This window comes from Dermatophagoides pteronyssinus, unplaced genomic scaffold, assembly GCF_027571235.1.
Source record: "Dermatophagoides pteronyssinus isolate colony J.1.1.1.1 unplaced genomic scaffold, Derpt_VIB-CSIC_2022.12 sq0008, whole genome shotgun sequence".
Lineage (NCBI taxonomy): Eukaryota > Metazoa > Arthropoda > Arachnida > Sarcoptiformes > Pyroglyphidae > Dermatophagoides > Dermatophagoides pteronyssinus.
In genome coordinates this window covers 1,557,668-1,569,260 of record NW_027461532.1, presented here as the reverse complement: position 1 = coordinate 1,569,260, position 11,593 = coordinate 1,557,668, and the positions used below count along the sequence as shown (strand labels likewise).

Sequence of the window (11,593 nt, the reverse complement as noted above, 5' to 3'; positions counted from 1 at the left end):
CTCTACATACACAAACTCACACACACAAACATTCAATCCATTGATTCTATCCAGTTGATTACTTGATTGTTTTATTTCAATTCAGGATTTGGAAACTTTTTTTTTCTCTCTCAGACAATGAAAAACAATAACCGGGAGGCCCAAAAGAGAGATTTGATTTACCCGAGGAACCGAAAGAAAAAGCAAACTTTGAATCAAGAAAAACTTTTTTTTTCTCTCTCTCTCTCTCTCTCCCGAAATAAATACTATTCACCACCCAATCATACACATACAAAATGAATATGAATTATAATAGATTCTAAATGGCAGTTGAAAAAGTAGAAAACAAAATTCCATTTCATTCCCCCCCCAAAAAAAAGATCTAAATACGCGAATAGAATTTATTCAACAACATTTTGTTTGATCCAAAAAAAAAACAGTTGTTGTTCAGTAAATTCTTTTTTTTGCAAGTTAAAATCGAAATCAAAATCAAGAACGAAATTCGTTGAAAATAAATCCTGACCGAATTTTGGGAAGGGGAAACGAAATTGAAAAATAATTTTCTCATTTTAAATGAAAAAAATTCTTTTGAATTTTCGGATACCAGCAGCAGCCAAACGAAAAAAAAAGTGTAAATAAGTTTTTCATCTGTTTTTTCACCGTTCAAATTAATTAATTTTATCGTGTAATTATTCTTTTGACAACAACAACAAAAATGAATGAATTTTTTAATGAAAAGTTTTTCCAGTCAAAATAATTTGAATAATTCAAATTTATTTGGGAGAGAGAGAGAAAGAGTCCATGGCAAAAACAGAAAACACAAAAATGCAATTAATTTTCAGCTAAAAAAAAATTAATAAATCAATCAATCAATCAATTATTCACAAATTTATCGATTAAATGGAAAAATCATGTTCATGCAAGCGCTAATTGTTGATGGTGATGACGAAAGAAACAAAAACAAAACAAAACAAAAATCGAATTGATAATGAATTTGGGCAAAAAAAATCATCATCACCCAAAACTAAAACATCTATTTATCTATCCAAGTAAAGTAAAGTAAATTAAAGTAAAAGTGTGTGTGTGCGTTTTGCCATTGCAATAATAATTGTTATTATCGTTTGCCTTATAATTTGTGGTTACCGTGTGTGTGTGTGGAACTTTGTGGGCGTAAAAGAATACTAAAGTACACTAATCGATTCTAATGTGAATATCATGTATAAGTGTTAGTGTACGTTGTTAGTGTTAAGTGATCAAAAAAAAAAATGTAACCATTTGTCAGTTGATTAAGTGAAAATAGAGTCAACAGACGAATAAGAAGAAATTATCGATAAAAACAACAACAAAAACGATATTAGATTCGTGAATATGTTCATTATGTGGAGAGAGAATTGGGAAAAAAAAGTTTAGAATCTTTTTTTTCTAGCAATAAAGATCAAAAATCAAAAGTCAAACAAACAAAAAAAAGTGTAACGAGCATTCGAATCAAAATGTAATTTTTGATTCGATTTGTTTAAGTCTGGCCTGCGAGAGAGAAAAAAACACAGAATTCAAACAGAACCGAGCCAAACAACAACAACAAAAAGTCTTCGTTATCGATCGTTTTAAAAGACGAACTGCGAAATATTAAAAAAAACAACAACAAAATATTGTCATGATATTTCGATTTTTTTTTTAAATCAGCAAGAAAACGAACGAGAAACCAAACCAAACCAAACCAAAAGAAAAATCGATATGTGATTGATTCGCCGATCATGATCTTAGTCATCAACATTGAATATTTTTTTCACTGATAAAAAAAAAAACAAACTTTTTTTCATGATTCCAACACAAAACAAAAATGAAAATTCTCATCACCATAGATATATGATATGATTCTGAACGGGGTGAAAAAAAAATTTCAATCGATGATTTTGTTTGTCACCATAAGTTTAAAAAAAAAAAATCATTCTTGTTGCCGTTATCATTGATGATGATGATGATGATAATGGTGATAATATTCAGACAGAATGAATATTCTTTGGGTTTTTTTTTCTTCGTTTGCGTTAGTGCAAACACTATTGCATACAGGAAATTCTGTTTTGAATGGCTGTTTTTTTTCCTTGTTGTTGTTGTTGTTCGGTGGCTGAATGAAAAATGTCCATTGAAATTGATGAAAATAATGATGATATTAGAAAAGAAAAAGTTTTTCATTGCCTATTGCCTTGTACATTGTTCATCATAATCTTCATCTTATTTTGATGATGATTCAATTTAAATAACGACGACGACGAAGTTAAAAAATTTCACGACATTTGATTTTTACATTTCTTTCCATGGATTTATTTCCCGAAAAAAAAATAAACGTAAAATATTGTATAGTTTTGCAGTTGTTGTTGATGATAATGATGATGGTGGTGGTGTTTTTTGGCCAAATCGATTTTCAAAAAGATTTTATCCAATTGATAATACATAAATATCGATGATGATGATGATGATGATGGTTGTTAATAATCACTGATTCTAATCAGAATCGATTTTCAAAAAAAAAAACTGAAATAAATGAAAAACGATATGCTGCTTTTGATGTTGTTGTTAAATGGAAATTCTGTTGTTGAAATTTTGAAAATTTGAATTTTCAAAAATTCAGTTTTTTGTTCTTTTGATGCTCCCTATTCTTTTTTTAGAATTTTTTTTGGAATTCGAATTCGAATCCAAATTCGACTCATTTAATGCCATCTGTGGTTCGAAATGAAAATTAAAGGTTTTTTTGGATTTCCAAGAAATTTTCCTATTTATCATTTGTTTTGGAATTATTTAAGAATTTTTTTCTTTCCAAGAAAATTTCTTTCATCGATATGTTTGCGTGGTCTTAATTTTTGTTGTCGATTTGTGTTTTTTTTTGTTGTTAAAATTTCGATTTACAATCATTTCTAAATATGTAATTTATCCTCTGGTAATTAATTAGTTTTAATCAAATTATCCGATTTCAATTTCGAATAAGATTCATTCATTCATTTGTAATTTACAAAATACAAAATACAAAAACTTAATTTGAGCAAATGGATTCAGAACATGATCATGGACATCATTTAAACAATGATGATGGTCCACATATTTATCATGGAATCGATATAACCAAAGTAAATATAAGTTCATTACCGAAAAGTCAACAAGAACATTTACTTATGCATGAAAAACATCGTGGTCATGAATCGATGCATGCTATTATGTTACTCATATTGATTAGTGCAATGTTTATTTCACAAATATTATTAATTTATTGGCGTAAAAAACATTTTAAATCATATCAAAATGTTTCCATGTTTGGTACGTATTTTTGCAAATTTTCAATGATTTCCGAGTGTTCAATTGTTTTGGTTTTGATTTGTTTTTTTTCAGGTATGTGGATCATACCATTATTCTTATCAGCCTATCAACATTATTGGCGTTTTATAATTATTTGGTTATTTATTTCAGCGATGACAATGTTATTAATATATCGACCATTATTCTATAAGAAACTAGGTACTAATGGTTCATCCATTCCACGACAAGTATATCGTTGGTTCTTTTATTTATATTCATTATCATCGGTGATTGCTGTTACCGGTTATTCAATAATAATGTTAACATTATTAGGTGTCAATATTCTTTTGGGTATAAAACCAATGTATACATTAGATATTGGAATATTATTATTATTCTATGGCATTTATTATGGTGTTTTAACAAGAGATTTTACCGATTTTCTTGTCGATAAATTAGCTGCAAATATTGGCTATTATTCACCATCATCATCATTACCTAGTAAACAATTAAATTCAAAAACCTGTGCAATATGTGGCCGTCCTCATGGTGGTACTCATCGTACATCAATGTCAATCAATAGTCATCATATGATGGATGATAGCGATCGATCAAGTTTATTAGCCGATGATCATCTATCCGATTTGAATAATATTGATTGTTTTAATGGTGGTAGTCACAATAACAACAATAATATGACAATGGATCCATCATTACAAGAAAAAACCTATACATTATCATGTGGCCATACATACCATCAATATTGTATATTTGGTTGGTGTTTAGTTGGTAAAAAACAATTATGTCCATTCTGTCGTGAGAAAGTTGATCTCAACAAATTATTCTCATCATTGCCTTTTCAAAAACCACATTATCTTTATGGTAATCTATTGGATTTTATACGTTATTTGATTGCATGGCAACCATTAATATTGTTTGCCGTACAAGGTGTTAATTATATTTTTGGTCTTGAATAATAATATTCAAAAATAATAATAATCTATTAAATTCTATTAAATAAGCAAGAAAAATTGATACACTTCTCCCCCCACACACACATTGATATTATTCTTGTTATATAAACAGCTCATCAACACCTCCATTATCATCATAAGCAACAGGAGATAAAAAAAAACAAATAATTAATTTCATTTGAATAATAAAAAAATTTCAAACACTATAGTATCCCCATCTAGTTTTCGTGATGATCAAACTGTATATTATTTTTTTTTTGTTTATATTGAAAAAAAAATTAATCTAAAAATTATATAATGAGTCGAATTTTTCGTTATAAAATAAACATCATTTTAAAGATAACGGTGTTCCCAATAAAAATGGTCTGGATGTACCCTCAAATATAAATTGTTTTTGTTATTGTTTGAGTACACACAATAACAAAAACAAAATGACTTAAACTTTTAATCATTTTGTTTTATATATAAAATATTTGTTTGTGAATATTTGATTTGATGAATTTTCAATATTGATTTGATTTTTTTTTTAATTACAATCAACAACAACAACGAAAAAAAAATGTTCAAAAAACCTTTATTTAAATCAACAATAAATTTATTGTTGAATAAAAATTATAATTCCAAAACCATCAACATTAATAAATCGATAATACGTACAGTAACATTTTCAACTGAACATGATGAATTACGTAAAACATGTAATCGTATAATTGAAAAAGATATTAATCCATTTGTAAATGAATGGGAAGCAAAAGGAATGTATCCAGCACATGAAGTGTTTAAAAAATTAGCCAATGCAGGATTATTTGGTATAACTCGTGATCCAGGTAAGAAATTAATTGTTTAACAAAACAAAACAAACAAAAAAACCTTGAATATATATTAATGAATTGAATTTATTTTATTCTATTTTGGATATATAATATTTAAAGAATATAATGGACATGGATTGGATTATTCGTATTCGGTTGCATTTTTCGAAGAATTGGCTAACATAAATTGTGGTGGTATAACGACTTCAATCATGGTACATACGGATATGTCATTACCAGCTCTTGTAAATTTTGGATCCGATGAATTGAAACGTGAATTTCTTGCACCATCATTATCCGGTGATTATGTTGCTTGTGTTGGTGTTTCCGAACCATCAGGTGGTTCTGATGTAGCTGCATTACGATCGTATGCACGTCGTGATGGTGATGATCTAATTATTAATGGTAGTAAAATGTGGATCACAAATGGTGCTCAAGCTGATTTTATGACTATGTTGGTAAATACAAGTCATGGTCCAGTTCATCGAAATAAATCATTAGTAATTGTACCATTAAAAAGCCCTGGCGTAACGGTAGCTAGAAAAATCGACAAAATTGGTTTACGTAGTTCGGATACGGCTGAAATTTTTTTCGATAATGTTCGTGTTCCATATCGTTATATAATCGGTGAAGAAGGACAAGGATTCATGTATCAGATGATGCAATTTCAAGATGAACGTCTTTGTGCTTCTATAAATGCAGTGAGTATGATGTTCCGTGTCATACAAGAAACTATTGATTACTGTCGACAACGGATGACATTTGATCAGCCATTGATCAATAATCAATATATTCATTTTCGTTTAGCCGAATTACAATCAGATGTTGAATGTTTAAAATCACTTAATTATCGTGCTGCTGATGAAATGATGAATGGCGAAAATGTTACGTATTTAGCATCTATTGCTAAACTTAAAGCTGGTCGTCTTTCTCGTGAAGTTATTGATTCATGCCTGCAATATTTTGGTGGTATGGGTTTTACTGAAGATTTACTTGTTGGCCGTGCATATCGAGATAATCGAGCTTTGTCAATTGCAGGCGGTACCGATGAAATTATGTTGGGCATTATTTCCAATCTTATGGGTATATTACCTAAAAAGCCACGAAAAGCAGATGAAAAACTTGCAAATAAATCCTAAACATTTTTATTTAATTTTTATCATTTGATTTTGAAAGTTGAAATAAATTTTTTAATAATTGTTATTTGAAAAAAAAATTTCATCCTAACATTTATGAACAGCCACACACAGGCAAACATTGGCCAATATCGGCAATAGCGCTAATGACAAAGCATATTTTCGAGCATTATAAATTTCATTTTATTACAAAATCGATTCATATTCATTTGACAGATTGAATATTTTAAAAGTTTTATTATCGAAAAAAGATTACTATGGATAGAAATGATCTTCATGAACAAGTGGTTCAATTCGGCAATCACAGTAACAAATATGAAATTGATCAGCAAAGAAATCCTTTAAAATCTACATTTATTTATGGGTAAGAAAATTCAATCCAACATTGATAATAAATTTTTAATTATTTGTGAAAAATAATAATAATTTTAGTCCTTCATCGATTCGACAATCAAACTATGGTGGTCATCCATTGGAACGATTGGAAAAAACACGTCTTGCTCGTGATGAATATCGTGATCTTCAGATATTACGTTCGGTACAAGGAATTCAGGCACCACTTCGTCAATTAGCTGAACGTAAATCAGCCGCTAATGTTGGTCGTTTACCATTTTTACCAAGTTCAAATCTAATGATGGATGTATTATTGGGTCATGATGAGATGATTATGCCGGAAAATATATACGATCAACCGAATGAATTTTGTGAAGTTAATTTACCACCACATATGGTTATGGAACGAAAATTGAACATTTTGTAATTAACAAACAAAATTGATGGGAAAAGAATTTGTGTTTCTTTAAAAAAATGATGATAAATAAATAAATTTTTCTAATTGAAAAAAATTTTAATTCAATTTCATTTCATTTTAATTTGAGACGAACAAACTACAAACAAATCAATTCAATTACAATGTTTTTACCAACGTATTTTCAGTACGGGTATATTCAATGATCGATGAGCAGTAAAATCACGGGTAATATCATTGAATTTTTTTCTCTCTGTTTGAAAAAAAAGAGTTTGTCAATTATATCTGTGAAATCTGATTGTTGTTCATATAAACATACCGAATTTTGGAAAATCATTTTCATGCAAAAGTGCATAAGCAAAAAAGGTATTATTTTTTTTACGGCCAAATTGTTGTCGCCAATCAAAAAATTTATGACCAAGATATCCACCTGGTATAGCCGATAATGCACCACGAAATAAACAAGAAACATATGGAAGAGTTTTTAGGTGAAAAGCAAAAATCGTTGCACCAGCCATAACCATTGAAGTCAAACCAATGTATGTAACATGGACAAAACGAAGTTGATGTTGACTAGGTCCATCAAAATATGCAAACGGTTCGGCAGCTGTATAGCTTGATCCTAGCCGTCGTATACCAACAAATTCGGTTTCCGGATCAAATGATTCACGTTTCTTTCGTAATTCTTCAATTCGTTCATCAATTAATTTTTCTCGTTCAGATAAAGATGGTTCGATAATATCATTCGGTAAAAATTCCCGAGTTCGTTCAACTAAATTACTCATATTCGTTTTTTGATTATTATTTTCCCTATCAATTTTGAAAAAACACAAATCGAAAAACAATTGACCATCCAAAAAAATATATCATACAAATCAACAACAACAACAAAAACAACAACAGCATGCACCTTCATGAAGGTGATGTAGACAATTAAATTGATGATAAACTATGGATAGATGGCATTATAATCAAAATGAATGAGCAAAATTTTGAAAAATTCCAGCCAATTTATACGCGCCATAATTGTTACCATTATAAATAGGCTACCATTATTGTTTGTCTAAAATCTGATGAAAATTTTTGTAAATTTTTCAATCAATAATTTGACATATAACATCGATTATTCCTTTTTTTTAAATTAATTGTATGGTCAATTTCGTATTTAAATGAAGATATTTTAATAGCAATTATAGATAGGGATGTGTTTTCAACATTTGAAATGTAAATTCACCAAAATGAATCGAAATGAAATTAAATGAGAAAAAAAATGAATTAATTTCAATATGAGAATTTGATGAGTATAAATGAGGCTATAATTTTTTGTTTTTGTTTTGCTTTTGATAATTATTATGTCAATTTATCAATTACAAATTGTATGTATGAAAAAGAAAAGTTTTAAGAATTATTAATTAAGCCCGAAAAAATTGAAATGAAATCCGATTACTCGGGTTATGAATTTAATGTGTATGTGTATGTGGTTGAATCATCGAATGTTTATAATGACAATTTCATGGATATAAAAATGAATGTAAATGAGAATCTCAAGATGGATGATGGTCAGAAGCGATAATATTCTGATAATCGATTCAGGTCTAAAATTAATTAGTCTAATCGCTATCTTCATCATCATCATCATCTTCTTCCTCCTCTTCTTCTTCTTCGTCAGAGGATTCCTTCTTTGATTTGGATGAACCACCTTTCGCACCGCCTTTACTGCCACCAGTAGTTTTTCCGCCTTTATAAGCTTTCATTTCCTAATGAGATAAATAAGCAATTTTAGTTGAAAATTCAGTCAGAATTGATTCAAGTTGACTTACCTTTTCATATCGAGCCTTGTCTTTGAGTGCCAATGCTTCATATTTAGCTTTTTGATCTTCGGTACAGGCATTCCAACGACGACCCAATTCTTTGGCTACTTCACCAACGGTAGCTTCGGGATTCTGACCTTTTACTTTAGATCGCTCATCATTACAGAACCAGAAGAATGCCGACAATGATCGTTTTGGTGCATCGGGATCCTTGACGCGCTTCTTCCTGCGGCCTTTTTCGGCACCTTTATTGGTAGCTTTATAACGGGACATTTCGCCATCATAACGTTTTTTATCTTTTTCGGACATTACATGGAAGCGATTTTTCTCTTTATCGCTCATGTTCTGCAAAAAGAAAACATTCGAATATTGAGTAATGATTTGCAAATCAAACTCTAAAGGTTACACATACCTTCCAGCGTTCGGAACATTTTTTCGAAAATTCTGCAAATACAACGTTTTCATTCGGATGTTTTTGTTTATGTTCTTCACGGCAAGTTTGCACAAAATATGCATAGGCCGACATACGACCACGAGGTTTATTATCTTTTCCCATTATCAATTAAGTTGATGAAATGAAAAGATGACACGAAATTGATGATATAGTGACAATAAAAATTGAATTCAGCAAACTGATTACGATCGATCTGTCAAAGATTGGAAGAAAAAAAATCAATTATGAATGTTAAGAAAAATGAAAAATCGAATATTATCAAAACAATTACAGCATGGAATTTTTTCGGTTGACGTTGAAGGTTTTTGTTGGTTGTAATAACCGATGAACAATCGGAATTACAAGATAATGAAAAACAACGACAACGAAGACGACACGAATACGAATATTTGATTTCGACGACAAAGAGAACAAAAATTATATTTTTTTATCCAAACGGTTATTCTCTTCGTTGTTATATGTCGAGATAGGCATAGAAATAAGCCTGCCTTGTTTTTTTGTCTTACTTGCTTATTTCTATACGATTTTGCTGCTGTTGGTTGAAACCTATTACATACACACACTACCCCATAGGAAATCTATAGAAAAACCAAATCACCATTTAGAAAAAAATCTCACATACACATTATTTGCCCATAGAGACAAACAGGCAAGCTAAGGCAAGTCAGGCAGTTCATTCCATAGACCGCCATTGCCATAGCATAGAAAAAACATTCAACGATTCAACACACACACACACATCCAATATCATACATATCTCCAATCACTCAACCAACATAGCATTTATGCGCTCTTTCTATCCATACATCCCATTGTAATCATCATCGTCATAGACTTTACATGTATAAAAAATACGATAGAAATTCAATGCAGGCAGGCAATCTAAACACACACAAATTGCTAAAAAAACTGAACCAAACAGGCCTATGCGTATAATGGCTGCCTTCGTATCTGCTATACGAGCGAACATACACTGCCGGTTTATTGTTCATCATTACATACATAGAACTTGCATTGAAAAGCAAACCAAACCAAGAAATCATCACCATCATAGACTTTGGCAGCCATGACAGTTCCATTATAATACATTAATTTGCAATGGTAAAAATGGCAAATATACAAACACACAGAAAATCTAATGGTTGTCTATGGCGGCGAAGCTATGAGATTTTCAAGCAAGAAAAAACTACAGCCAATTTTTTTCAATACATTTTTGCTTATATATAATGACACAAGGTGTGTATGTGTGTATTTGCTGTAATAAATGTGGAATGAAAAGAAAAATGGTGCATCAATCGAACAGAAAGAAAAAAAGGCAGCCATTGTGATAGTTTATTAAGATCAAATATAATCAATTGTAATGAAAAAAATAAAAATAAAACAACAAAAATTCTAAGATGAAAGAATTCAATATCTATTTTATCATTGATTTTGTTACACATTTTCCAATTCGGATGCGTGGCTATTTTTTATTTTTTTTATTTTGGCGGTAACAAAATTTACGCGCACGCGTTAATCGAAACCGCCAAAAAAAGAAATGAACTTTATTTTCGAAAATCATCGATGTTAATAATTGGAAATGATTATCTGGAAAAAAACGGTTATCAATGAAAAAAAGTCACAAATTTGCGTCATTTGATTCAACCAATTCCAAAAAAAAACATCTCTGAAAAATCATTTCGTTGTAAAATAATATGCAAATAATGACCTAACAGGTAAATATTAATAAAACTATCATATGTCAATGATCATTGATTTTCTATTATAACGATATATTGATCAAACAAACAAAAAATAATGAATGACATCATATAATAATAATGATATCATTGCAATGATATAGATCAAACAAACTAAATCAAATAATCACATCATTCAATATGAATCATTGACATCAAATCAATCAACACATTGAACTTATATCGTCAGATATAATAACAACAAACCAAAACAGATTCAAAAATTTTGGAATTTCATAAACAACAAAGTAAAAAAGTAAAACACTTACCAAAAATTCGGATGATTAGGATTGAAACCACACAAACACACAAAAACCAATCCAAATAAAAATGGATGATGAAATTTCACAGTCTCGATTTAAAGAAAAAATGAATAATTTTTTCAGCAAATTGAATGAAAATGAAATGAAATTGATTTTCCAAATGATTTTGTTCTCCAAATGAAAACTTAATGCAATGGGAAAAAAAATAAACCTCAACAAACAAAACGAAACAAAAACTTGAAAAGTTCGAACGTATAAAATCTGTATGTGTTTTTGTATGTGTTCGAATTAGTTGCAAGAAAAATAGAAACGAAGAAAAGTCAAATCCAACGACTTCGAATTGAGCAGGCGCATTGTGTTTGTGTTGCTCTCGCTGATGAGCAAGCAGA

At 29.7% G+C, this 11,593-nt stretch overlaps 5 protein-coding genes and 1 long non-coding RNA gene across 7 annotated transcripts; 4 read left to right on the top strand and 2 right to left on the bottom strand.

Moving 5' to 3' along the window:
* Window positions 1-2,786: 2,786 nt before the first annotated feature.
* Window positions 2,787-4,441, top strand: LOC113788940 (E3 ubiquitin ligase RNF121). Its single transcript, XM_027338409.2, has 2 exons — window positions 2,787-3,288; window positions 3,361-4,441. Exons 1-2 carry the CDS (start codon window positions 3,021-3,023, stop codon window positions 4,242-4,244), a joined length of 1,152 nt encoding a protein of 383 aa, XP_027194210.2. The 5' UTR covers window positions 2,787-3,020; the 3' UTR covers window positions 4,245-4,441.
* Window positions 4,442-4,631: 190 nt separating this feature from the next.
* LOC113788901 (putative acyl-CoA dehydrogenase 6) lies at window positions 4,632-6,269 on the top strand. The gene is made up of 2 exons (XM_027338364.2): window positions 4,632-5,068; window positions 5,174-6,269. Exons 1-2 carry the CDS (start codon window positions 4,801-4,803, stop codon window positions 6,190-6,192), a joined length of 1,287 nt encoding a protein of 428 aa, XP_027194165.2. The 5' UTR covers window positions 4,632-4,800; the 3' UTR covers window positions 6,193-6,269.
* Window positions 6,270-6,336: 67 nt separating this feature from the next.
* Pomp (proteasome maturation protein) lies at window positions 6,337-7,034 on the top strand. Its single transcript, XM_027338368.2, has 2 exons — window positions 6,337-6,553; window positions 6,622-7,034. Exons 1-2 carry the CDS (start codon window positions 6,447-6,449, stop codon window positions 6,947-6,949), a joined length of 435 nt encoding a protein of 144 aa, XP_027194169.2. The 5' UTR covers window positions 6,337-6,446; the 3' UTR covers window positions 6,950-7,034.
* Window positions 6,411-7,860, bottom strand: LOC113788903 (uncharacterized). The gene is made up of 2 exons (XM_027338367.2): window positions 7,257-7,860; window positions 6,411-7,190 (listed from the first exon to the last, which is right to left on the bottom strand). Exons 1-2 carry the CDS (start codon window positions 7,720-7,722, stop codon window positions 7,108-7,110), a joined length of 549 nt encoding a protein of 182 aa, XP_027194168.2. The 5' UTR covers window positions 7,723-7,860; the 3' UTR covers window positions 6,411-7,107.
* A 234-nt stretch (window positions 7,861-8,094) lies between these two features.
* Window positions 8,095-11,371, bottom strand: Dsp1 (Dorsal switch protein 1). 2 transcript variants are annotated; one of them, XM_027338365.2, is made up of 4 exons: window positions 11,211-11,371; window positions 9,161-9,395; window positions 8,758-9,093; window positions 8,095-8,694 (listed from the first exon to the last, which is right to left on the bottom strand). In XM_027338365.2, the coding sequence occupies exons 2-4, from the start codon at window positions 9,302-9,304 to the stop codon at window positions 8,548-8,550; spliced, it is 627 nt and encodes a 208-aa protein (XP_027194166.1). In that variant the 5' UTR covers window positions 9,305-9,395; window positions 11,211-11,371; the 3' UTR covers window positions 8,095-8,547. The 2 variants fall into 2 exon arrangements, with proteins under 2 accessions (XP_027194166.1, XP_027194167.1); XM_027338366.2 differs by lacking the exon at window positions 11,211-11,371 and adding an exon at window positions 9,474-9,834.
* Window positions 9,934-11,448, top strand: LOC142645228 (uncharacterized). Its single transcript, XR_012846372.1, has 2 exons — window positions 9,934-10,917; window positions 11,046-11,448. It is a non-coding gene; the product is annotated as an uncharacterized LOC142645228 (long non-coding RNA).
* Window positions 11,449-11,593: the final 145 nt, after the last annotated feature.

Coding starts and splice junctions, on each gene's coding strand:
- LOC113788940 (XM_027338409.2), top strand. CDS start 3,021: ATGGATTCAGAACATGATCATGGACATCATTTAAACAATGATGATGGT. Junction 3,289..3,360: donor TCAAAATGTTTCCATGTTTG/GTACGTATTTTT, acceptor GTTTTTTTTCAG/GTATGTGGATCATACCATTA.
- LOC113788901 (XM_027338364.2), top strand. CDS start 4,801: ATGTTCAAAAAACCTTTATTTAAATCAACAATAAATTTATTGTTGAAT. Junction 5,069..5,173: donor TGGTATAACTCGTGATCCAG/GTAAGAAATTAA, acceptor TAATATTTAAAG/AATATAATGGACATGGATTG.
- Pomp (XM_027338368.2), top strand. CDS start 6,447: ATGGATAGAAATGATCTTCATGAACAAGTGGTTCAATTCGGCAATCAC. Junction 6,554..6,621: donor AAATCTACATTTATTTATGG/GTAAGAAAATTC, acceptor TAATAATTTTAG/TCCTTCATCGATTCGACAAT.
- LOC113788903 (XM_027338367.2), bottom strand. CDS start 7,722: ATGAGTAATTTAGTTGAACGAACTCGGGAATTTTTACCGAATGATATT. Junction 7,191..7,256: donor AAATGATTTTCCAAAATTCG/GTATGTTTATAT, acceptor TTTTTCAAACAG/AGAGAAAAAAATTCAATGAT.
- Dsp1 (XM_027338365.2), bottom strand. CDS start 9,304: ATGGGAAAAGATAATAAACCTCGTGGTCGTATGTCGGCCTATGCATAT. Junction 9,094..9,160: donor AATGTTCCGAACGCTGGAAG/GTATGTGTAACC, acceptor TTCTTTTTGCAG/AACATGAGCGATAAAGAGAA. Junction 8,695..8,757: donor ACAAGGCTCGATATGAAAAG/GTAAGTCAACTT, acceptor TTATCTCATTAG/GAAATGAAAGCTTATAAAGG.